This window comes from Girardinichthys multiradiatus, chromosome X (genome assembly GCF_021462225.1).
Source record: "Girardinichthys multiradiatus isolate DD_20200921_A chromosome X, DD_fGirMul_XY1, whole genome shotgun sequence".
Taxonomy (NCBI): Eukaryota; Metazoa; Chordata; class Actinopteri; order Cyprinodontiformes; family Goodeidae; genus Girardinichthys; species Girardinichthys multiradiatus.
The window spans coordinates 21,854,758-21,880,758 of NC_061817.1; the positions used below are offsets into that span (position 1 = coordinate 21,854,758).

The 26,001-nt window shown below is 39.2% G+C and overlaps 2 protein-coding genes, 1 long non-coding RNA gene and 1 other non-coding gene across 6 annotated transcripts; 1 reads left to right on the top strand and 3 right to left on the bottom strand.

Annotated features, from left to right (window-relative positions):
- The first annotated feature begins 859 nt into the window (after positions 1-859).
- Positions 860-10,381, top strand: LOC124863251 (putative short-chain dehydrogenase/reductase family 42E member 2). The gene is made up of 11 exons (XM_047357557.1): positions 860-1,301; positions 2,196-2,291; positions 3,790-3,847; positions 4,052-4,170; positions 4,260-4,335; positions 5,838-5,920; positions 6,839-6,976; positions 7,069-7,134; positions 7,290-7,353; positions 7,440-7,513; positions 9,433-10,381. The coding sequence occupies exons 1-11, from the start codon at positions 861-863 to the stop codon at positions 9,679-9,681; spliced, it is 1,464 nt and encodes a 487-aa protein (XP_047213513.1). The 5' UTR covers position 860; the 3' UTR covers positions 9,682-10,381.
- Positions 8,145-10,610, bottom strand: LOC124862594. Of its 2 annotated transcripts, none has more exons than XR_007036954.1 (3): positions 10,446-10,610; positions 9,244-9,426; positions 8,145-8,823 (listed from the first exon to the last, which is right to left on the bottom strand). It is a non-coding gene; the product is annotated as an uncharacterized LOC124862594 (long non-coding RNA). The 2 variants fall into 2 exon arrangements; XR_007036953.1 differs by having other exon boundaries at positions 8,145-8,805; positions 10,446-10,603.
- Positions 10,611-14,178: 3,568 nt separating this feature from the next.
- Positions 14,179-14,260, bottom strand: trnal-uag. Its single transcript has one exon. It is a non-coding gene; the product is annotated as a tRNA-Leu (tRNA).
- Positions 14,261-16,006: 1,746 nt separating this feature from the next.
- On the bottom strand, positions 16,007-24,932 carry cdr2a (cerebellar degeneration-related protein 2a). Of its 2 annotated transcripts, none has more exons than XM_047356518.1 (7): positions 24,699-24,932; positions 22,774-22,886; positions 20,978-21,126; positions 20,695-20,871; positions 17,952-18,242; positions 17,156-17,426; positions 16,007-17,069 (listed from the first exon to the last, which is right to left on the bottom strand). In XM_047356518.1, the coding sequence occupies exons 1-7, from the start codon at positions 24,775-24,777 to the stop codon at positions 16,794-16,796; spliced, it is 1,356 nt and encodes a 451-aa protein (XP_047212474.1). In that variant the 5' UTR covers positions 24,778-24,932; the 3' UTR covers positions 16,007-16,793. The 2 variants fall into 2 exon arrangements, with proteins under 2 accessions (XP_047212474.1, XP_047212473.1); XM_047356517.1 differs by having other exon boundaries at positions 17,156-17,429.
- Between the last annotated feature and the right edge of the window lie 1,069 nt (positions 24,933-26,001).

Here is a 26,001-nt window from a genome sequence, read left to right on the forward strand (position 1 = left end):
GTAACTGATTTCCGGACATTTTTGTTATCGGTATCATTCTGGCCTCAGCAGGCTTTTCCAGCTGGTCTCTTATTTTGGCTTCTGAAATCAATGATAATCACTGACACTGTTGTTTGAGCTCCAGCAGCCGCCTTTACGAAGAGAGAATTGACCTTTAATTTAACTGTATAAAAAGTTTACCTTCACCTCCAGAACTTTACAAAGAATCTGATGAGTTAATTGAGAAATAATTGATGTTTTTGTGTCTTTCTGTTGTAGAACAATGACAACATCTAAGATATACAGTAATATTCTATTGGAGGATTAGGCTTTGTTTTTTTTTTTTATAAGAGTGATTGTCTCTGCCAGCTTCATCCAGACATTACAGCGAGAGATCCTTCAGGTCACTATAGGGCTGGCCTAAGGGTGGAGCTTAGGGAGGGCCCACAGATCGACAGAGCTGGAGTTTCTTCATAAGACAGCTGGCAGGCACAGGTATGGATGTGAGGTGAGGAGAACCACAATAAAGTAAGTGAATTCATCAGACAGATTCCCAGGAGTTTAAAACATTTTTTATGAAAAGGGCAGCAGAAGTCTGGATTAATTTAACAGGATAAGCCCTTGCAAAATATAGGTTGCATGTGAAAAGTTTAGCTTTTTGCATATACTTAAAATAAATGCTATACGAAACATCTGATAAGTTATGTGCAAAAAAGCTGCTCAGTCAGTTTAAACTTGTTACATTCAAGCTTGAAAATTATTAAGCTGAATTTCTGTGAAAGATATACCTTGGACAAAAGACACATATAAATGAATAAGATGAAGATTTAGCTATAGTAAAACCACCGATATTTTCCCTGTTTCTCTCCATCAGGATGTCTATGGACCTGTATAGCCCCAACATGGGTGAGACTGGGGCCTCCATTTGCCAGGTGAAGCAGCTGCCCTGCCACAGCGTTCCTCTCCTTCGCCTGCAGGCCTGTGGGCACCACACACACAACCACTCAAACCTCTCTCACAAGCCATGCTTGAGTGATCCATCCCAGGTTGCTTCCTGTGGGACTGCCACAGCCCTCCGGCACAGGGTCAGTGGGGCCACAGCAGGCACCTGCAACAGCCCCAACTATACTGCTTCTAAACTGGGACAGGAGGTGGGAGCATCAGCCTGGGATGGCTACAAAGGGAAGATGTTGGTGACAGGAGGAGGAGGATATTTTGGCTTCAGGCTTGCGAAAGACCTGGCCAGCGAAGGGATGACAGTGATCCTTCTGGATGTAAACAAGCCTCCCTGGGATATTCCTGATGGAGCAATCTTCTTTCAGGTGATCCTTAAAGGAGAAGAAGCCCTTATTCTTCTACATTTCCCACAATTATGCCTTTTTTCATACAACTTTTCCACTGATAAACATGTCCTGCCTTCATGCATAGTGCCAATGTTCTTTTGAAATAATAGTTTTTGTAGTGATTAATAAGCTATACTGGGGGATTTTTTGTGTTTCGGGTTTTGTGTTTCTTATGAAATATCACGACAATATATAATTAACAGGACTTAAGCAATCTACCACCAATTTATATTAACTGTTTAGTTTATTAGTTATTTTTAACTAATTCATTAATTATTTTTACATTTATTAATTTATTCTAAATGTATTTTTATTGTTTTTTTATTGTTTCTAATTTTATTTATTTATTTTATTATTACATCTATTTTTTAAATATTCACTTATTTATGATTTGTTAATTTATGGTTATGTTTTATCTTGTTATTATTCTTAATTTTGTTTTATTAATTAATTTCTTTTGGAATGATTTATTTATGTTGAATTTCTTTATTCATGTATTAAGATGATTTGGTTTGTAATATTTGCTCTCTTGCAGTTAAAGCCTAAGCAAACAGAACAACTCATGCAGCTCTTTTTAGCTGTGAAACCGAGCTCTAGTATTACAGTATATACGTCAGGTCAGTGTGCCGGGTGGAAACAGACGCAGGTGAGTGATCTGTTTCAGATCACCAGCTGCCGACTGGGTCACAGAGGGTGGAGACATGATTCAGATTTCACCTGCACAACTCTGTTGGCGAGCTTACCTTGATAGAAATTTAAATGGTGTGTTATTTTTTGATATGTGCAGCATTCATAGCCTCACAGAGTTATTTCTGCCTTGTCTGACCAATTGGCAAAAAATAATCTTAACATGGTTGTTACTGTCTCCTGCAGAATGACATACGGGACTATTCCTCCCTGCATAAAGTGTGTGAAGGAGTGGACTGCATATTCCACACAGCATCTTATGGCATGTCTGGACCAGAGCAGGTGATCCTCCTTCTCACCATTTAAATGTAAGCTAGAGTTAGCCTTCATGAATGTACCTGAAAGGTGTAAGCAGCACAGAAGGCAGACAAACCTCTAAATTGTTAACATGTTATCCTTGCAACCTGAATGACAAGATGTTTGTCACTGTAGCTGTCAGTATTTGCTGCAGCAATGTTTCCATCGAAATAGTCTTCAAACGACTTCTCACTTTTAGGAGTTTTTAGTTATAGTCACAGTGAAGTGGTAATGATTGAAGTAACTGCTGACTTTGGTTCAAAAACTTACAGAAAGCTCACTGTACTTGCTGTAAAGTAGGTTGTCTAAGTTCTTCTGTTGTCATTGTAATGTAATGTCGAGTGTCAAGGTGCAACCGTGACTTGAGATACTTCAAGAACACGTGAGTTCATTACTCACTGGAAAATTATCTCATACATTCAAAATAATTCGCATGCCATACATTCAAAAGTATTCATGTGCCTTGAACTTTTTTACTTTTTCAGTTTATTTTATTGGGATGCAATGTGACAGGCCAACACAAAGAAGTGCAAATTTTAGAAAAGTGTGTCATTTGTACTTAGCCCCTTTCATCTGATACCCCACAGATAAAATCCAGTGCAACTTTTTGCTTTAGGAATTCATCTAATTAGTAAATGGTACCTATCTGTGTGTAATTTCATCTCAGAATAAATCCAGCTGCTCTGTGAAGACTTCAATGGCTTAGCAGGAAACATCAGGTTTGGAGGGTTCGCAGAAATCCAATAGTTACCTAAAAGTATTGATATACAGGGGTTGAGTGTAAACACTTTTCAAAATTGTATTAGAAAAAAATGCTGAAAGCATGTATCATGTTTCTTCAACTGCATAGTTATGTACTACTTTGTTTTGGTTCATCACCTAATATCCCACTAAAATCCATTGACATTTGTGATTGTTATGTGGCAAAATACGAAGAGGTTTAAGGGCTTTGAATACTTTTGCAAGCGACTAAGTCTTTTCAGCTGAACTTCATTGGGAATTCAAATACGCTGGTAATGCTCAGATTCAGATTTATTCTCCAGTTTTGCATCACGTTCTTAAATTCATCAGAGTTGCAATAGATGTGTTGAACAATTCTCTTCTATTACCTTTTGTGATACAAAACCTTGTTATAACATCCAATCACAACATTATTTTCTGATCCAGAATAGAAACTGAAGCCTTCATTGCTTCTGAAGGTCATTGCTGATGTCTTTCCATCTTGGCATTGTGCTAACACACAGCTGTAGGCAAACTTTTATAACTGCTCTTATGATAATCAGTTAATCAAGTGCATTAATTTGCAGCTTATGGCTGCTCCTTTGCCTGTGAAATCCTACAGAAGCAGTAATAGTGTACTTAGTTGTTCCAACACACAGATTTCTTTGAGTGAAACTGTGAGCAACAAACTGTTGTGCAAATTGAGAAAAGTTAGTGATCTAGTTAAGTGACATTGTTTCTCTTCTGCTTTTCTGAAACCCAGCTGAGGAAGGAGCAGGTGGAGTCAGTCAATGTTGGAGGAACCAGTAATGTCATAAATGGTGAGAAATCTTTCTTTAAAAACAAGTGCTGCGGAAACTTCAGTCTTATGTTTAAAATATGGGATCAGAGATAAAATTTCCTGCAGCTTGTATCTGCTTAGCTAAGTGTTATTTCACACTGTGGTGCTTAAATAAGTTGACTTTACTAGCTGTTCATTATCATAGGGTTATAAGTTTGTTTTGTGGTGTTATATTTTATTTCAGTATGTAAAGAGAGAGGCATCCCCAGACTGGTGTACACCAGCACCACCAACGTGGTGTTTGCCGGGAAACCAATTGTGGATGGAGATGAGGCCTCTGTGCCATATGTGCCCAGTGATTTGGTGAGGAGCAGTCAAACACAGGTTGAATCTTGCACATGTTGTGTATTGTACAATACTGACACTTGTAAGGAATCTATATTTTATCCTAGCACATCGACCACTACTCCAGAACTAAAGCAGTGGCGGAGCGGATGGTCCTCTCGGCCAATGGATCCTCCGTGAAAGGTGCGATAAGATCAATGATGGTAGTAAAAACCAGCGCACAGATTGACAGAAACAGGTTGCACCTACAGGAGAATGCTATCAGTCTTGTGTGTTCAGATGTGCAGACTGAGTGTGCAATTCAAAACGAGGTGAACAGAAGCAGTCACTTGATGCCAATCTCTCAGACTTTTCCAGTCCCTTGTAAAAGTATTAATCTAAACTCTTTTACATTTTGCCATCTTACAACCTCAAACTGACATATATTGTACTGGGAATTTTTGCATTACACCAACAAAAAGTGATGCATAATCGCGAAGGAAAATGACAAATGCAAAAATAAAAATTTGAAATGCGTGCTGTGTATTTATATTCAGACCCCCCTGAGTCAATACTTTTTGAACCACTTTTTGCTGCAGTTCCTGCCTCAAGTCCTTTGGGCTATGTCTCTGCCAGCTTTGCCCATCTAGAAACTAACATTTTTGCCCATTTTTCTCTGCCAAATTAGTCAGATGGCGTACTAAATTAGATGGAGAATATTGGTATACATCAATTTTCAAGTCTTAGTAAATATTCTCATTTGCACTTAGGACATCCATCTTGGTTGCTTTGTAGTTGTGACATCCTCTTTCTATTTACAAGTAATGGATTAAACAATACTTGAAATATTTTTTTCTATCTAGCCATGTGTCTCAACAACTGTCCTGAAGCTTCTCTAGGAAACCTGTGAGAGCTTCAAAGCACATCTGAGGTGACTTGTCATTGGCTGTATTGGATTTTATTTAGGGAGAGTAAGATAAAAAGGGGCTCAACATAAATGCATGCTGTACTTTTCAGATTATTATTGTAAAGGAAAAGTTAAAAACCCATGATTGTTTCTTTCCACTTCACGTGTTGGTCAGTCACATAAAACAAACTTAAAATAAACTAAAGTCTTTGGATATGTTGAGACAAAATGTGAAAAAGGTCTTTAGATGTGAATACTTTTGCCGGGAACTGTGCTGTATATATATGCTATATAGTTTCTTATTCCATTGCTCAGTGTAATCCAGCACACTATGAGTGAGCATTATCCCATACATTTAATTAAGCATAAAACAAGCAGGTGTCACGTTATATACTGCAGGTTAATATGCATGTATCTGCTATCAGAGGAAGTTTTTTCCACTGGCATAAAGTCACCTCAGCAGTAGGGGGAAGTAACGAAGCACATTTACATTTGTGTCTCCCCCCTGCCCTGCTCTTTTGCTTCCATGCTGCATTGTTGCTTTTGTAGATGTTATTCGTATTTGACTTTCAGATTGGGACCTTGCATAAAAGCCTGTCTCAACCCTAAGCATTGCAGAATGCTGTTTGTTTTTGTTTGCTTTGTACTATTTGCACATGTCTTGGCAATCAATCATTGCAGAGCAGTCAAATGACCGAACCAAACTCTTTGTTGGTGGCTTTTATTACATTAGATGCAGGACTTGCTTGGTTTGACCCTAAAAAAAGTTGCACATTCATTTCTGCATTTATTTCTAAAGGTGGAGGGACACTGCAGACCTGCGTCCTGCGCCCCTGTGGCATCTATGGACCAGAGGAGAGGAGACATCTTCACAGAGTGATGGTGAGCAAACAAAGATGTGTTGTCTGCCATTAGGGCCTCCCTGGCAGCACGCAAACCTGTTTGAAGAGTTTATATTATTGATGAAGCTAAAGGCATCTAGTTACAGTGCATTTTCTTCCTGATTTTTCCCCTGCATGGCAGCAGTCGGTGCAGTTTGTGGAAGTAATGAACAGGTTCAGATGTAGTAAGGGTTTGATATTTGGCCAAGAAGCCTAAATTTCAAATTTCTGCAGGTAACCTGTAACGTTAACAACCACAACAAAGATATTGTGCTTATACACTGTTAAAAAAAAAATGCAAGACCTTTGCCAATAAAGTGGGCTGTAAGAATTTGCTTTTGTTTTACTTGGGTAGGCAATTCATATTTTTGAGTAGAAGTAATGTTGGTTCAACAGCTATAAAGACACTTCAGCAAAGTATTTAAATCCTAATCATCTGCTAGTTAACAGAATGAACCACATTCAAAATCACTTTACTCCCAGGAATAATAATAACATATATATATTGCTATGCAACAATTAAAAAAAATTGGCTTAAAATATCTAAATGTTAAAATATCATCAGGTGTGTTCACAAAAGAGAAAAAAGGAGAGAGCATGATTTTCCTGCCTCTGTTGAGATTATTTTGTATGGCAAGTATAGATTTTTGATGCTGTTGTAGTTTTTGTTAAAATTAGGTTCTTTTTAATTTCTTTCACTTTTAGTTTTGTTGACATATCTCTAAATTACGTCCGGGCACATGACTTTGTTTATTTTGTTTTAAATTGTATTGACATGAATTACTCACTGGTAGGATTGTAAACTTCTATAACAGGTAACTTTTTTAATATAACAATGTAAAAGAAATCCAACAAGATTTAGAAGAAAATCAGATGAAAAATTGACCTCAAACTGCCTATTTCTGGTCCTTTGTGTCAGATGAACGTGGAGCGGCGCCTGTTCAGCTTCAGGTTTGGAGACCCAGCAGCCAGGATGAACTGGGTCCACGTAGATAACCTGGTACTGGCCCACAAGCTGGCAGCTGAGGCTCTTACAAAGACGAAAAGCTGCGTTGCTGTGAGTAGTAAAGCCACAATCCCATGAATAATTTGATCTCTGCCACAATTTGAATTACTTAAGTGTCATTTTGAAATTCTTCCTTTTTGCAGAGCGGGCAGGCATATTTCATCAATGATGGCATTTCCGTCAATCTGTTTGAGTGGCTGACACCTTTGGTGAGTCAAGATCCGTAATTTTAATGTGTCATTGCGAGTGAAGCTAAGCACTTAAGATAATTAATCAGGCATTGACATATTTCACATTTATATACAGTTTAATTGGGAAAAGTTTAGTCAAAAGGTGATTTTTTAAAATCTTCCATCCTTTGCAGTTTGAAAAACTGGGCTACAGCAGACCATCGATAAATCTCCCGGTTTCACTCGTCTATTCAGCAGGTAGCTCACCAGAACTTCTCTTTTTTAGATATTGTCAATCAAACGTAAAGATTTACTGCTGACTCTTTGACTGTCCTCTTTTCAAGCTATGCTGGTGGAGTATTTACACATGATTCTGAGTCCGGTGATCAAAGTGCCTCTGCTTTTTACCAGTAGTGAGGTAAGACTGCTTTTCTCAGCTTTCCTCTTTGAGTTTTGTTTTTGCTCTGGGAAAAGTCAGACCAAACAAAGGCTGTACATCTGATCCTCTGTAGGAAAAAAACTCTAGAGAAAAAGTGGTTCAGAAATGAACGAGTGGAAGTCACAGTCATTTAAAGAAAACATTTTTTTTTAAATGACTTAATGTTAACACTGTTTTCACAGTAGTGAATTCTTTCCTCCCACAAGAGAAAGATTTCCTGTTCGTTGTAATTTTTAAGGAAATGACATTCCAGCATGCTCAAAAGTCATTGTGACAAGAAATGCTTGTAAGGTAAAACAATGATAGTAAATTCCAAAATCTGTTGTGAACAAATAAAATTAGTACACTGAGGAGTGATGCCACTGTTTGCAGTTGGCAATTAAAGGTTTCCTTGCTCTCAGAGTCTAGCGTTATGGTTGCCCAGACAAATGACCCTAAAAGAAACATTCAGAAATCTCTTAAAATATTCATATCTCAACTATTTCACATTGTTCCACGTTACAACAGATTTGAATTTATTTTGTTGATGTTATTTGGCAGAATAACACAACGTAGTGCATGACTGAAGTGGAAAGAAAGGGATAAATAAAAAAATCAGAAAAGATAGGTGTGCATGTGGAGTCAGCCCTCTTTATTCTGATACCTCTAAATAAAGTGCAGCTAACATCCTCAAAGTTGCCAAGTTAATAAAAACTAATCCCAATGAATATGCCATCTTCACATTAAAACATAGTGGTGGTAGCATCATGCTGAGGGGAGGCTTTCCCTTAGTAGGGACAGGGAAGCTGGGGGGAGTTAATGGAAGACGGATGAAGCTGAATAAGACAATCCTGGACAAGAAACTGTTAGAAGCTGTAAATTCTGGAGACTGGGCCAAAGGTTTACCTTCCAGCAGAACAATGGCCCCAAACATCCAGCCAGAGCTGCAATTGAATGGTTTACTTCAAACCTAAATTCATCCATTTTAGATCGATTTTTTTTCTAGAGCACACACATTGACTCAACAGATTCCCCAGCCTGAGCTGTGGATCTCTGCAGCTTCCCAGAGATACCATAGGCCTCTTGGGTGCTTCTCTGATAAAATTCTTCTTGCTTGGCTATACAGTTTACGTGGGCCTTCTGCAGTGAGTCCCAAGGAGTCTTGGTCACAGCTCTGTCGCGTCCTCATGAATGTGTCATGAAGCCGAAACCAAAGCTGAGTACCGCGGACCTTCACCTGGAGCTAATTCTGTCAGACAGCTGCTGCAGGCCGCTCGGATTGATGATTGCCCCTGTGAATAAAACATAAACTACTGTGGGGTCAGAGCAGGAAGTTTTGAAATGCTGTTAACAGGAAGTGACATCAGTGGAGCAGCTGTTGCCATAATGCCATGTAGGGTTTTTTGTGTATTTGTATAAATCACATAAAGGAATTATAAATGCAAAATGCCACACCCAATTACACACACATATGTATATATGTGGTTTTTTTTTCTGAACATCAACTATATTCGTCGGAAAGACATGACAGCCGGAAGGATAAAGCCACAGCAATCATGAGGTCTGACAGGATGGGCAAGACTCTGTAGTCTTTTGGTCCCTGTACTGTGTCTAATACACAGGCATGTGGTTATAATGAGCATGAGTCATACAGGAAAACTTTGCTGATCTTCTGTAAAGGTAAGTGGTTTTGAAAAGGGAAAGAAATATCAGGAAGATGGAAAACTCACCATCTCTGTGTGGACTACAAAAGCATGCATGGTGGTGTCAGCGTCATGTTGTGGGGCTACCTTTCTTCAGCCAAGGGTGCAAAAGGTGATCAGGTTATCATAGTTAGAAGTTAGACGTATCTGAATTGTACCTGCAAAACGCTGGAGAGGCTTCATAAAATAATCTGAGTTTTCCACCTTCTCCTGCAGATCAGAAACATCACAGTGAGCCACACCTTTAAAATCGATAAGGCCCGTGGAGAACTGGGTTACAGCCCGAAGCTGTACAGCCTGGCAGACTCCGTGGAGCACTACCTCAAGAGCCGACAGTCTCGGGCCTCCCCACTGCCTCTCAACTGGTCCTCTATCAGGCAGCTGACCCAATGGGACGTCCTGCTGCCGCTGATGGGTCTCAGCCTGGTGCTACTCATATTCTATGGCATCCTTAGTTGGAGCTAAATACTTGTTACGATGTGGGAGGGAGAGGCTTTCAAAACTGATTGTTGCAACTAATTTTTCTTTCTTGGTTCAATTCAACACATCTAGTGTCCCATTTCTATTTCTCCTCTTTGAAAGGGGGCTACTTTCCCCAACATAGGCTTGCACAAAATTCCTCTTCTACCTTTCAAAGTCATGTAAGCCTGATTTAAAAATCATTTTAAAAGCTTGAAAGTATTAAAGCAGATTTATGTTTAGGATAAGAATTTAACAGTTTAATGTAACTATTTGGGCTATTTAAATGATAAAAAAACAACAATATATTACTTTGTATGAATATTATCCAAATTGTAATTTATTGTATTTAAAGAATGCTTCCAGTTTGTACGATAATGTTCTATAGTGAATGCTAATTACTAATGAGGTAGTTATTTTGTACATTTTTAGAAATAAAATCATTACAAAGAATAAAATATGTATTAAATATCAAAGACAATTTTTTTCTGTTATTAATAAAAATAAGGAAAAATATTTTTTTCTATAATAAGGGAAATCTTTAATCCTTGGATGTGCCTTCATTTTATGCTACACCTGTATGTATACCTTATACGTTCACTAAACAAATTGTCTTTTAAATATTGTCATAGAAATATAATTTTTCTAGTTCTTTCTGAATGTTCTAACTAAAGTCCTCATTTTCTGTAATTGTCATGAGTGTTGAGGTAGGACCCAAATGCAGTGCGTAGAAGATAGGATGAGAAGGATTTACTGAAGAATAAACTTACAGTTTGACCTGGTACAGGGTCTCAGGAAGGTGGATAACATAAGCAGGAAAATGACAGGAACATGCAGTCAGGGAAGCAGTCAGGGTAACAACAGGAGGAACCAGTCGCAAACAATGTAAACCAGAGAGCTTCAATACTGGGGGAAGTGGAGTATGAACCAATGAACTGGGAGGGGAGCTAATCAGAAGAAACATGCAACAGCTGGTGACAAGGGCTGCAGGAAGACTGAGGGAGAGTGCCTAATTAACCTGATTCACCCCGGAGTGCAGGAAGAAATCAGGGACATGTCTGCTGAACAAAAGAAGTAAACAATGAAACTAAACTAGGGGACATAACCAGGGGAAAACAAGATCTATAAGAAAATATAAACTAAACCCATCTAACACATAAATCCAGGAAGTATCAAAACTAAACAGAAGGAATCTGAATAAACCTGAACGAACAGAAAAGCATCTGGCAGAGCAGAAAGTAAACAAACACAAAAACCTAACAGCTCCTGACAGTAATATTATCATCTTCAATGCCACTTTCAGCAATTAATTGTCTCTCTTTTTTGTTTTTTTCTATTTTTGGCTTTGTTATGTTAGAGAAAAACAAAGAGTTAATTTTTTCCCCCAACCCATATATTTATTTATTTTTGAACATATGTGAATGTAATTATCAGAATCACAACTTCATCAGACGTTGTTACAGCATAGAAAAAAAAATCATAGGAACAAGGGACATGGGCATAGTGGTTATGATAAGGATGTGTGTGTCCCACGTTCGTGACTGTAAAGGTTCTGCAGCCCACATGAAATCCATTTTACAATATGGAAAGCTATCCGATGCTGGTCCAGACTTGGTCCTATAGCCTCCATCCGTCCTCCTCGTCTCCCTTGCAATCCTTGAATGTTTGCAACATACAGGTCCTTCTCAAAATATTAGCATATTGTGATAAAGTTCATTATTTTCCATAATGTCATGATGAAAATTTAACATTCATATATTTTAGATTCATTGCACACTAACTGAAATATTTCAGGTCTTTTATTGTCTTAATACGGATGATTTTGGCATACAGCTCATGAAAACCCAAAATTCCTATCTCACAAAATTAGCATATCATTAAAAGGGTCTCTAAACGAGCTATGAACCTAATCATCTGAATCAACAAGTTAACTCTAAACACCTGCAAAAGATTCCTGAGGCCTTTAAAACTCCCAGCCTGGTTCATCACTCAAAACCCCAATCATGGGTAAGTCTGCCGACCTGACTGCTGTCCAGAAGGCCACTATTGACACCCTCAAGCAAGAGGGTAAGACACAGAAAGAAATGTCTGAACGAATAGGCTGTTCCCAGAGTGCTGTATCAAGGCACCTCAGTGGGAAGTCTGTGGGAAGGAAAAAGTGTGGCAGAAAACGCTGCACAACGAGAAGAGGTGACCGGACCCTGAGGAAGATTGTGGAGAAGGGCCGATTCCAGACCTTGGGGGACCTGCGGAAGCAGTGGACTGAGTCTGGAGTAGAAACATCCAGAGCCACCGTGCACAGGCGTGTGCAGGAAATGGGCTACAGGTGCCGCATTCCCCAGGTCAAGCCTCTTTTGAACCAGAAACAGCGGCAGAAGCGCCTGACCTGGGCTACAGAGAAGCAGCACTGGACTGTTGCTCAGTGGTCCAAAGTACTTTTTTCAGATGAAAGCAAATTCTGCATGTCATTCGGAAATCAAGGTGCCAGAGTCTGGAGGAAGACTGGGGAGAAGGAAATGCCAAAATGCCTGAAGTCCAGTGTCAAGTACCCACAGTCAGTGATTGTCTGGGGTGCTGTGTCAGTTGCTGGTGTTGGTCCACTGTGTTTTATCAAGGGCAGGGTCAATGCAGCTAGCTATCAGGAGATTTTGGAGCACTTCATGCTTCCATCTGATGAAAAGCTTTATGGAGATGAAGATTTCATTTTTCAGCACGACCTGGCACCTGCTCACAGTGCCAAAACCACTGGTAAATGGTTTACTGACCATGGTATCACTGTGCTCAATTGGCCTGCCAACTCTCCTGACCTGAACCCCATAGAAAATCTGTGGGATATTGTGAAGAGAACGTTGAGAGACTCAAGACCCAACACTCTGGATGAGCTAAAGGCCGCTATCGAAGCATCCTGGGCCTCCATAAGACCTCAGCAGTGCCACAGGCTGATTGCCTCCATGCCACGCCGCATTGAAGCAGTCATTTCTGCCAAAGGATTCTCGACCAAGTATTGAGTGCATAACTGTACATGATTATTTGAAGGTTGACGTTTTTTGTATTAAAAACACTTTTCTTTTATTGGTCGGATGAAATATGCTAATTTTGTGAGATAGGAATTTTGGGTTTTCATGAGCTGTATGCCAAAATCATCCATATTAAGACAATAAAAGACCTGAAATATTTCAGTTAGTGTGCAATGAATCTAAAATATATGAATGTTTAATTTTCATCATTACATTATGGAAAATAATGAACTTTATCACAATATGCTAATATTTTGAGAAGGACCTGTACATGGTTTTCAAATTTCTCACAAATAAAAGTCTTAAACGCATGGCATGACTTTGCCTTTATTCATAAAGAGTTTTTTGAAGTAGCTTTTGCTGCAATTACAGTTGCAAGTCTTATAGGATATAGGATTTGAGAAGGACCTGTAGTTTCATAGGATGCAATCTTCGTCATGGCTTCTGTCCATTCCTTCATGCTCGGCAGCAGTGCTTCAAAATAACCCTGGAAGTTGTAACTAAACCAACCATAATAACACAAATAGTGTTCCTTTGGATATATTCAGTATCTGGGATCTGACCCCTAACAAATACACAGCAGGCTATTGTGCCTGACAAAATTGACAAATTTGCAGTTGCATATACAGTGTATGAAGGTTCCTACCTCTAATTTACGTTTCCAACCCATATTTTCTTCCATCACTTTCATTATATGTTTTCTCACAGGTTTATAGTAGTATCTATGTATGATTTAATGTTGTGTAAACTTCCCTTTTGCCTTTCTGACATATTGTTCCCAATCTGCTAAAATTCCCAGCCGTTCTTCTTGTTCGATGTTAATTCCAAGATCCTTCTGCCATAAAAAATGGGAGGCTGTGCAATGATCTGGTGGTAATTTTAGGTAGTCTAAAATTAGGTCTTCTGAACAGATTTGGATTCTAGATTTCACACAGCTTTTAATTTGTAAAGCATTCAACGGTGCTGTTTCTCCTGTAATTTGTATTGACTCCTTAATCCTCAAATGACTTAAACTGTCAATTTTTGTACAAGTTTCCTATGATAGATATACCACTTGATTGGCACTGCTTCCTATGTACAGGTTTTTTCCTAATACAGGCATTGGGAGTTCTGCTAAGCCTTGGGTGTGGTAAGCCTAGTCCCCCTTTTCGTTAGGGATATATACTTTACTTAGTTTGACTCTTGTTGTTTTCCCTTTCCATGAGAGTTGTTTTATCAACTCGTCATACTTTTTAAAGATGGTAGGCGTTATTTTGATAGGTAGTACCATCAGCAGATAATTGAATAGAGGCGCCACCATCCATTGCTATATATCCACCAGAGTGCGCTGATGCGCCGCTAATAATTTTAACAGAGATTGTAGTTTTAGACAGGAAAATGTATCCATGCAGACTTATTATGTTTAACATGCTTAAATAGCATCATCGTGTTAATTGTACTTTAGACGGAAAATAAATAAAAATTGGCTGGAAAGGAAAAACCAACCTGGCAGCGGTGGGATTCGAACCCACGCCATCGAAATGACTGGAGCCTAAATCCAGCGCCTTAGACCACTCGGCCACGCTACCACATCTGCCGTACTGACGTGGTTTAATTGAAATGGATCACACACTGTCTCTGTCGAGGAACTGGCGGAGCTCCAGGACCTTCACCCAACAGAAATGTGAGGAATTTGCCCTGAGATGGAGTCACAGATACTTGGGGGAAATCTTCAGGTGCGCAGAAAAGTGGTGAAATCAGCGAGATGTGACGTAATTAACCATTAATTAACAGTTGTTACTTATGTCTTTGCTACGCTGAAGTTTTATGTCAAAACAAACGATTTCACTTGAAAGAACATTAATAGAGCTTTCAAATTATACCAAAATCAAAGCTGTAAATTATGTTCCTTATTTTAAAGTAAAAAAGATGGCGACGTTTTAAAATTGAATTCGATTTTGCCTTGAAACTTTCTGCAAAATCTTTGAATTAATGTCAGTTTATTACTGAATAGGATATTTTTACCATCAAGTTTAATCTTTTGGTAAACTGAGTTTTTTTCCTCAGAAATCAGTATGTAAAAAATGTGATAAAACTATATGAAAAGCAATCGCCCTCTAATTAATTCACGAATTAACTGTGATTAACCCCATGTTGGGGGTTCTCAAAAATGAGAATGAGACTGAAAATTTTATAAAATGCTTTCTTAGATTTTACAGGAAAAACATTTTGATCATGATGGGGTGGTGATGCACGGTGGCGCAGTTGGTAGCACTGTTGCCTTGCAGCAGGCAGAAGGTCCTGGGTTCAATTCCTGGCTCTTTCTGCATGGAGTTTGCATGTTCTCCCCGTGCATGCGTGGGTTCTCACCGGGTACTCCGGCTTCCTCCCACAGTCCAAAGACATACCTGTTAGGTTAACTGGTCTCTCTAAATTGCCCTTAGGTGTATGAGTGTGTGCTTGGTTGGTTGTGTGTTGCCCTGCAATGGACTGGCAACCTGTCCAGGGTGTACCCTGCCTCCTGCCCATAGACTGCTGGAGATAAGCACCAGCTCCCCTGCGACCCACTATGGAATAAGCGGTAGAAAATGACTGACATTTTGATGATTCCCGAGACTTTTGGGAAAATATTCCAACACACACTGACAAGTGTCTCTCTTAATAGCTCAAAAAGACATTATGATTTTTGAGTGGTGTAGTCAAAGCCTGGATTTAAAACACTTCAAAGAAGAAGTGGGCCAAAATTGCTCCACAGTCTAGTTAAAACTGCCAAAGGTGACACAATCAATAATTACTTTTCCCCCTTTTATAAATAAAACCATCATAAGAAATCTGTCTTTTGTATTTTCTCAGGCTAGCTTTGTTTGTCTGATTAATTTTGGCTCAGGATTTGAAACCTTTAAGTAAGACAAAAAAGCTAAAAAAAAAGAAAAGCCTGCTCAGTTCTCGTTTTTTTGTGCATCCCTGCTGATTGCTTGTCTGATGGCTTTGTGAGATTTGAGTCTGCATTCTTAGGTTTTGCAAGGACTTGTCTGTCTTGGTGAGCTTGGTATGAAATCCTCTTGTTTGGAGGTTTAGTGGATTTGGAGGCTGATAAAAAAAGTAGGGTAGGATGGTGAAATTATTTTGATCAAAACACATTACAAAAAAGGTCAGATTTTTGTTTGGTCGCCCTGAATAAAGTAGGAGATGAAGGTCTTGAGGTATTAGAACAAATCCTTTAGGTCAGAAGACCTTTTTCTCATTTTCACTGCTTTCCTCACATGAATACTTGCTGGGAAAAAAAGGCTGAAATGGGTACACAAAGTATGACCCTAAAAACACAAATCCCCAAATACTCATGTGGCTAATTGCCAAATAGTTTTATTTTAGAACATCTTTTTCTTGAAACATACATTAGCTGAGGTTCTGAACATTTATATATCTTCTAGTTACTTTTGTTAGAATCATTTTAAAAATTAGAACAAAATCACCTTATATTTTTTTAAATAACATACCTAAATCATTTACAACACAGTGCAGCTACGCTGAGTTTCACTTCTAATCAACTGATTAGGCTCCTCTAGAAAGCTACCTACAAACATAATAAATCTTCAGATAATAAATAAAAGTGTGATCAATTGCAAAAAAAAAAGAAGTGCTTTTATGTGTCCTGAGCAAAAATGTTGCTACAAATATCAATAAAACAAACAAAAAAAGCTTTCACCATACATGATTTATAGTGACGCACCAACAAAGGTTTAGAAACCAAACAAATTACCTTCTACTTTCATAAAACCAGCCAGTATTTCAGCTTTTATAAACCACGGATTACATTTCGACAGTTTTCCATCGTTATGCAAAATTTCTGCTTACATAATACATCCATCTAAACCGTAACAACACATGTGCCTTTCTGCTCTAAGCACCAAACACCATCAAGTGAGTTAGCATTACATAAATATGGCAGAAAAACATAATACTACTGGACTGTTAGATTGAAATGCAGTTTTAAATATCTTCATGTACATCATTTCTTATTAAATTCTTCTATATTCATTTGTTTTCAGTTTTGTAGTAAACACAGGCTTATTCACCAACCATTTTTCCAAAGCAAATCGAGGGAAGATGAATGCATGAAACTCATTCTGCAGAATCGCTGTCATGTGCCGGGTGCCTGTTCTCGCTGATGTCGTCCTTTGTCTTTTGGATGCGGGTGAAGATCTCCTTGAACAGAACTTTGTACTCGGGCTGCTGGTTATCTTCAGGAAGAACCTTTAAATCGGACGGTGCAGCTGAGTTGGAGAGGTGGCGGCGTGCCCTGGCGTTGGCGAAGGAACCGCTGGAGGTCTGGACAGCTTTATGGCTCAGTCCGTCTGTTGCTTGATGGTAACACTGCAGCAGCTCCTCGTATTTTACCTGAAAAACACCAACACATAATTATTAAGTCTTCAAGAGTTCTGCTAAGATATGATTTAGAACAAGACATGCTATGAACGCAGCACCTGGAGGGCGCTATACTGTGCGTCCACTTCGTTGAGCAGAGAGATGCCTCGCTGTTTCACTGCCTCTGCCCGCCTGATGCACAGCTGCTCATGACCACGGCGAAGCTCATCCGTGTTTGTGGCCTTCAAAACACTGTCACTGTTACACCTCTGTCGGCTTTGCTTTGTCTGCTCCTTTTCCTTCTCTGATGTCTCCTCTGCTTCACTCTGCTTTTCTTCAGAGGCAAAAAACACCGTTTCAGGCAACAGCAGCTGCTCCGGTCTTCTGACACTGCTGGGAGCAAAAGAAAACGTAAACATGTATATTCAAACAATCAGAATTTACAGTTTCTTGATACCCAGTAAACTTTTTTATTTTGAGCCCTGGCACAACCACAAACTTCGATGTATTTTATTGGAAATGTATGTTCTAGACCAACTTAGTAGTGCATAATTGTCAAATGTAAATAAATAATTAAAAAGCAAAACAGGTTTTAAATCCGAAAAGTATGACGTACATTTATGTTCAACCCCTTTACTTTGACACCCTAAGTAAAATCCAGTGTAATCAACTGCCTTCAGATGTTACCTAATAAATACATATTGGCCTACATGTAAAATGCTGAGTGAAAAAAAAACAGCACATATCCATCAACACACCATCCCCACTGTAAAGCATGGTGATGGCAGCATCATACTGTGGAGGTGCTGTGGGAATGGTTTTCCTTAATTGCAGCAAAAGCTGGTTCTGTAATAGTTCAGACACAATTAGGGCTGAATAGAAATATATGATGCACTTTGTCCCATCAATTCTAACCTGGTGGCACGCCACAGAAGCCGCAGCTGCTCCACCTCCTCTTCCAGCTCCGTCTGTCGGGCCCAGCAGCCCTCCAGCTGGACCAGCCGCTGCTCAAGACCCAAGTTCTCCCTGGATGTGAACTCGATCTCTTGCTCTGCAGCCTCCCTTCGGCTTCGCTCTGTGGCGATCTGTCTCTGAAGGGTTTGGATGGAACGCTGGAGAGCCTGGTTCTCCTCCTTCGGGTCTGGGCTCTCTGCGTCACAGAGGAAGCTCTGAGGCAACCACAGTCCATCACTGTGAGTCAGATACCTGGGAAAGAATTGTTAATTTACTGCATGTTTAAGAAGACAAATCAAGCCTTTATGCTGCATGAAAAGAAAATGTTGTCAGCATTAAAAAAAAAATCACTACTCAGCAGTTTGGGATAACTCTGCTAACTCTAAACTTCTCCAGAATGTTATCTCTGGCCTGTCTTGTGTTTTCCTTGGTCTTCATTGTCCTGTTCAACAATTTTCTCCAGGTGGACTCTTTTTACAAGGGACTTCTAAAGGGAACTGGTTAACCAGTATTTCTTCAGGCCTGTCAGATGTTACTGAACACTAAAGAAGGACCCACATTGCAGATTTTTATTTCTAAAACACAATTTACTCAGTTTCTTTCTACTTCACATTGGTGACCTAATGTTTGGTCTGTCACAAAAAAATCCTACTAAAATACACCTGTGGTCGTGCTGTGACAAAATCTGAAAGGGGTCGTACAGGTCCTTCTCAAAATATTAGCATATTGTGATAAAGTTCATTATTTTCCATAATGTCATGATGAAAATTTAACATTAATATATTTTAGATTCATTGCACACTAACTGAAATATTTCAGGTCTTTTATTGTCTTAATACGAATGATTTTGGCATACAGCTCATGAAAACCCAAAATTCCTATCTCACAAAATTAGTATATTTCATCCGACCAATAAAAGAAAAGTGTTTTTAATACAAAAAACGTCAACCTTCAAATAATCATGTACAGTTATGCACTCAATACTTGGTCGGGAATCCTTTGGCAGAAATGACTGCTTCAATGCGGCGTGGCATGGAGGCAATCAGCCTGTGGCATTGCTGAGGTCTTATGGAGGCCCAGGATGCTTCAATAGCGGCCTTTAGCTCATCCAGAGTGTTGGGTCTTGAGTCTCTCAACGTTCTCTTCACAATATCCCACAGATTCTCTATGGGGTTCAGGTCAGGAGAGTTGGCAGGCCAATTAAGCACAGTGATACCATGGTCAGTAAACCATTTACCAGTGGTTTTGGCACTGTGAGCAGGTGCCAGGTCGTGCTGAAAAATGAAATCTTCATCTCCATAAAGCTTTTCAGCAGATGGAAGCATGAAGTGCTCCAAAATCTCCTGATAGCTAGCTGCATTGACCCTGCCCTTGATAAAACACAGTGGACCAACACCAGCAGCTGACACAGCACCCCAGACCATCACTGACTGTGGGTACTTGACACTGGACTTCTGGCATTTTGGCATTTCCTTCTCCCCAGTCTTCCTCCAGACTCTGGCACCTTGATTTCCGAATGACATGCAGAATTTGCTTTCATCCGAAAAAAGTACTTTGGACCACTGAGCAACAGTCCAGTGCTGCTTCTCTGTAGCCCAGGTCTGGGGAATGCGGCACCTGTAGCCCATTTCCTGCACACGCCTGTGCACGGTGGCTCTGGATGTTTCTACTCCAGACTCAGTCCACTGCTTCCGCAGGTCCCCCAAGGTCTGGAATCGGCCATTCTCCACAATCTTCCTCAGGGTCCGGTCACCTCTTCTCGTTGTGCAGCGTTTTCTGCCACACTTTTTCCTTCCCACAGACTTCCCACTGAGGTGCCTTGATACAGCACTCTAGGAACAGCCTATTCGTTCAGAAATTTCTTTCTGTGTCTTACCCTCTTGCTTGAGGGTGTCAATAGTGGCCTTCTGGACAGCAGTCAGGTCGGCAGTCTTACCCATGATTGGGGTTTTGAGTGATGAACCAGGCTGGGAGTTTTAAAGGCCTCAGGAATCTTTTGCAGGTGTTTAGAGTTAACTCGTTGATTCAGATGATTAGGTTCATAGCTCGTTTAGAGACCCTTTTAATGATATGCTAATTTTGTGAGATATGAATTTTGGGTTTTCATGAGCTGTATGCCAAAATCATCAGTATTAAGACAATAAAAGACCTGAAATATTTCAGTTAGTGTGCAATGAATCTAAAATATATGAATGTTAAATTTTCATAATGACATTATGGAAAATAATGAACTTTATCACAATATGCTAATATTTTGAGAAGGACCAGTATGTATGAATACTTTTGCAACGTTTGAAACGGTCGTTATCTGTCATAAAGCAGCAGCTGTATGTGCACACGTGTCAGCACACTGCTGACAGTAGGGAAAGATTAACTTCCCTGTCCTGCAGATTAGCTCTGAAGTAAAGGCTCTGCTCTGGGTGACCTGCAAATGTCAATTCAGCATTCAAAGGCTATTGTATTAGTATTGAGGATCACAAAACAGGCCTGCATGAACGGAGATGGGTATGGAATGATGTCTCAGCAGACGGACATTTTTTTATTTTACTTTACATGACATTGACAAACATGCTGAAGTGCTTTCTGTAACGACAGTTTTGTTTCAGTCTTCCTCTTTGAGGAGAGTTCCTCCGTCATCCTGACATATGCTGCTGCAGGCGTATATGTCAGGATGAGTTTAATGAAACCCTCTCGTGGGTGTTACCTGTCCCGCTGGAGGTCATACAGCTCCTTGAGACAGGACACACTCTGCGCTCCAAAGCCACGCCGCTGCTCTGCCAGTTCCCTCTTGTTTCGCTCGGTCTGAGCCGCCTTTAGCTCATCCATCTGGGTCTGCAGGTCCTCTATGAGGGTCTGAAGGCCTTCAATAGTCTCTGTTAAACTGGGGTAAAAGAGAAAAAGGACTACCTTTAAATATTTTAGCATTTTAATGAACTATAAGCAATAAAATAAAGGTTTACCGATTAATGTCTTTACTGATAACCAACCTGTTGATCTTGGTTTGGGCCATACGGTTGTCCTGCACCAGCCTTTGGTTGCTTTGCTCCACATCCCTGGCGGCCATGTCCAGCTGCTCGTACAGTTTGGCATGTTGGTCATTCATCTGACGTAGCAGCTCCACCTGTTTGGTCAGGTACTGATGCACAAGAGAAATGAAGATTTTTTTTTCAACTCTTACTGATATTTTATGAACCATCGGCAGACTAATAAGCACATTTAAATGTTGCAGATTCATCTCTACGTGCCAATTTTATTTCTTCACCCAGGAAAAACAACTTAAAGTTTCTATTCATATGAAACAGCTGTTAGTTTATAATTAGATTTGTTCTACCGTGATGAATTTGTCTATTTTCAGATCTACAGCAAAGACGGGTAAAAACACTTAAAATAAATGCAGCAGAAGTAAAACTTAACCTAAACTGTCAAGGAACTTTTAATTGGTGAATTTACATGGGGTATAAATATTGCAGGACAGACAGATGATTGTGGCTCTGGCCACACTTAAAATGGGAAAAAAACATGCAATTACGAGTAAGGCTGATGTTTGTTGATCTTCATCAACCAGAAAATTGCTGAAATAAAATTTGATACTTGCATAAACTTGTCAATATCTACAATGAGAACAATAATTTAACTAGAACTATGAAGAACGAAGCTGGATGAGGACCTACATTTATCTGGCCACCACACGCAGTGAGCTGAATGCTGAGGGAAGTAAAAAAAAAAGCACCTAAGCTCACTGTTGGAGAATTGAAGCAAAACGTGGCATTCTGGGGTCAACCAGTCTGCATAACAACCATTAGACACTATCTGAAGGCCTTCCAGAAAAAGCCTCATCCTTGTCCTACTCTCACAAATGTTAAAATGCGGGACTTGCTGAACTCCACAGGGACTTTACCTGGAACTGTGTGCTTCGGTCAGATAGGATTGAGATTAAACTTGTTCAGCAACAAACCCACCACATGGGTTTGCATGTAAAAAAGGATGGGTATGTCAAAAAGCAGCTCACTTTATTTCCACCATTATATGCGGTAGAGGGCCTGTGATGCTGTGGGCCCGTTTCTTTGCCAAAGGCCCTGTGAACCTTGCTAGAGCGCATGACAGCATGAACACTTTAAATACCAGGAGATCTGATAAATAAAAAAAAAAAAAACAATCTCTACTAGTTAACTAGAGGGTCATCATTGAGTGTGTAAACTGGGTAATGATCCAAAGCAACAAATAGATCACAACATATAAAAAAAAAACTAAAAAAAAAACTTTCCTCCATGGCCATCCCAGTCCCCAGACCTAAATCCCATAGAGAATTTATGCTAACCTAACGCCTACTCACGTGTGCTTTACTTGTGCTTGCAGTGCCAGACAGATTAATACAAGGGTCACAGAAGTATTGGGATTAGCATATAAACTTAATAAATCCTCAGATCACAGCTCTCTCACTGCCATAAACAAAATTAAGACTCTTATGTTTGCTGACCTACTGAGTGGCGTGTCCTCCAGCTTGTCCTGATCAGCACTGTGTGGACATGCCGAGACGTCTTGGCAGTAAAATACAAGCCGTAATTTTGGCCTTTATGCAAAAACAACTGCCTGACTTAGGCTATATCTAATTAAAGCCTTTAATATATAATTAGGTCAACTAAGATGTTGCCAAATGGCTCATTAGGTCAGACCTGTGCCTATTTTGCATCAGGGTTAGGCGTGGTTATGCGAACAAATGCAAGTTTGGCACAACTGGAGCGTCAAAGCAGCTGTTGCTTTGCTTTCCCCAAACATTTCTGACCTCGATCTCCTGCAGCTGCTCCTGGTTGGTAGAATACACCTGCTGCAGGGCCTGCTCCAAGTCATGGTTCCTGTCCAGGAGAGTTTTGCCCAGCTCTGCTGCGAGATGGAGATCTAAACAAAGCAGAAAGAAATTCTCAACCACAATTTTTACAATGTAAACAGACTGGTGTAGGCTTATATAAAGAATACACACACAAACACATAACCCATTGTGTACTTTAAATGTTCTGAAATCCTCCTGGAATACTCCTTGGAATGCCTTGTGACTCCCATTGTCTGCTTCTTTCCCCCCAGCTCTGGACCTTGTTGAGACGTCTGAACTAGAGCTGCACGATATATCAAATGCTAATCAAAATACCTGCTTGGGTGCAGAATTTGGTGGATATAACATTTCAAGTATCATGCATTTACGCTCTGCATATCTATAGTACATTTGGACAGTTGATATGGACTCCAATGTCCTTTAATGCCCTTTCTAAGACGATAGCGCTCATGCAGAATGCTGAAGACATTGTCTAATTGTGAAGAAAAACAAATTATATTGAAAATGAGGGTTAATCGTAGCTATAATTTTTGTCATTTTCAGTAATAGTACCGTAATTAAATATTTTTCTAAAATTGCGCACACCTATTCTGAACAAACACTCTACTGGACCATATTTTGACTCATTTTCAGCATTCAGTCTTTTTGAGTAGACGCTTGCTTTTAAATATAGTGAACCTGATTAACCTGAAATAAAGTTCAGTTGTTTTAGACCCACCAGACATGTTTTGGTTTGCATCCTTTAGCTAAAGCCATAGTTTGCAGAGAGGTTACAACAGACCAGACTGACTTTATTGTGCCAACATAGAAGAAGAAATTATGAATATAGCTAAAATACCAGTCAGTTTTTGCCCAAAACATCCATGTGTCTGATAGAAAACAGTAGCTGACGAGGGACTTTGTTTTTGAGTCTCACAGTGAGTCTGAACACATATCAAAATCAACAAAGAATGACTTCATGAGAAGAAATTTCTAGTTTTCTGAATAACCGAGCCAGAATCCATAAGTAAATCTGAAAAGAGGATCAGCTGAAGAGGGGTGTGCACAAGAGATGTCCTGACAGGTAGATTTTGAGAAGTTTTTGTTGTGAAATGGCACTATATAAATAAACTGAATTGAATTTAACTGACTTCCAAAGAAGACTGACTGCCCAAGTTGAATCATAGTATTAGTTTAAAGGTTTGCACATTTAGGCAACTGGGTGATTGCATTGTTTTTGTTTTTTGTTTTTCTTCTAATACTTCAGGTTTTTTTGTTGTTCAGTTGATTCTGTGGAATAAAATATGCACATTTTATGTGGAAAAAAGTTTGGAAATAATTTAATGTGTTGTTAACTTTAACATAGAAATCTTCCATTTTAACCGAGATGTATGCACTTTAGAGAACCAATTTATGTCGACTGGTAATGTTTTAAAATTTATTTAATGCATCTTTAGTTTCGCTCTTAATATGTGCCACTGCAAGCCTAATTTACTATAAATGCATCTTATTTGGAGGCTTAAAAATGTACCCTTTCATTTCCATCTTCCAGTGATATGTTAAAAGCACAAAGATTTATGATTCATGTTTGGAAAACAACACAGGATGTGACAGCCTGAGGATATCCTGACTAAAGAGGCTTCCCATCTAAAATATGTTTAAGTTTTAAACGCATGATCCCTGTGACCCTGTGGCACAAGAGTCCATTATTTCCCAAACATATGTTAGATATTTTCTCATGTATCGTAGGACTATGCCTACTTTCTATTGAGACCAATAACAATTAATTCAGTTTATACTATAAAAGCATTAACTGATGTTCTCCACTGGTTATGGTGAGTAAAGCCTGTCAACCTACACAGACGTGGTTTTAGGGCGCGTCCTTCTCCACCAGCTCTTACCGTCTTCAAGGTCCTGCTGGTTGTACCAGGACTCCCCTTTCTTCTCAAAGTCTTCTTCCAAAATAATGTCTGTCAACATCTTTCAACCTGAAGAATCTCCGCCTCACAGAAACCGGGATCTTAAAACAGTAAGTGTGACAGCTGAGAGTCGCCCCGTGTCCTCCACCGGCTGAAGAAATACTACATCCTCTCCGGGTCTGAGAGAACGGTTTTAACTTCTGTTGTCCACAGCAACGTGGCAAAATTCCTTACATACCCCCGCCATCCGGTAGGGGGCAGAAAAGAGATACATTAATTATTATTTGATGAGAAATGTTTTAGATTTGCCCTTATCTTAGTTCACCTTATTTTAATCAATCCCTGTAGTCTACAATAATGTTAAACACTTTAAAATGTTTTTAAAAACTGTTTTTGTTTTCGCAACTTCCTGTCTTACTTTCGAGACACTAGAGGGCGCTAACTGGTGCATAGAAACCGTCAACGTCGCCGCCATATTGTAGAGGGCATGTAATAATAATATGTAAAATGTATTGCATTGTAATGTACTGTATTAGTGTTGGTGTACCCCGGTGTTATAATTTATGGCGCCATCTCAGGTTGAAGGTCTTTACAAACACTCGAATGTTTTCATTGACAGACCTTACATTAAGCTCAATTAGGTTTTATTTTAATGATAGCAACCATTTGCCTTTGTGTAAACGCGTAACACTGAGGATTTTTGTCTTTTCTTGCAATGGCACGCTGACATAAAATTAAGTAAGTAATGATTATTGTCATTTTTGTAATAAAATGTTTTGATAGATGTTATTCATAAGACTGTTTAAATATAATGTTTTGGCAAAATAAAACAGCTAAACTAAATATTGGTTGGTTTTAACTAAAATTAGATCAGCTAAATTGTTTAGCACTTCGGTATATTGTCAGAGGTATATTAAGGTACATTTAAGTGTTTTGTAATGTATTGCATATACAACCATATTCAATAAATTACTGTATGTGATCCAAGGAAGCATTTTGCAGATTGAAAGTACCTTTTGAAAAGAACAACCTTTAAGCAGGTACTGAGCATGCTTTTCATTTTGCCCAGATTTCTGTTCTTTTTTTTGTCTGATGTAATACTTTAAAGTAAATCTTAAGAAAGTCGTCAAAATTACCAGAAATAAAGGCTTGAAAACAATAGTTTGTGTGTAATTCATAAAATAAATATGTTTCACTTTGTGAATTGAGTTACAGAAATAAATGAACTTTTTCATCCATCTCTGTATTCATTGACAACGACTCCCTAACCATACCTGCATCAATT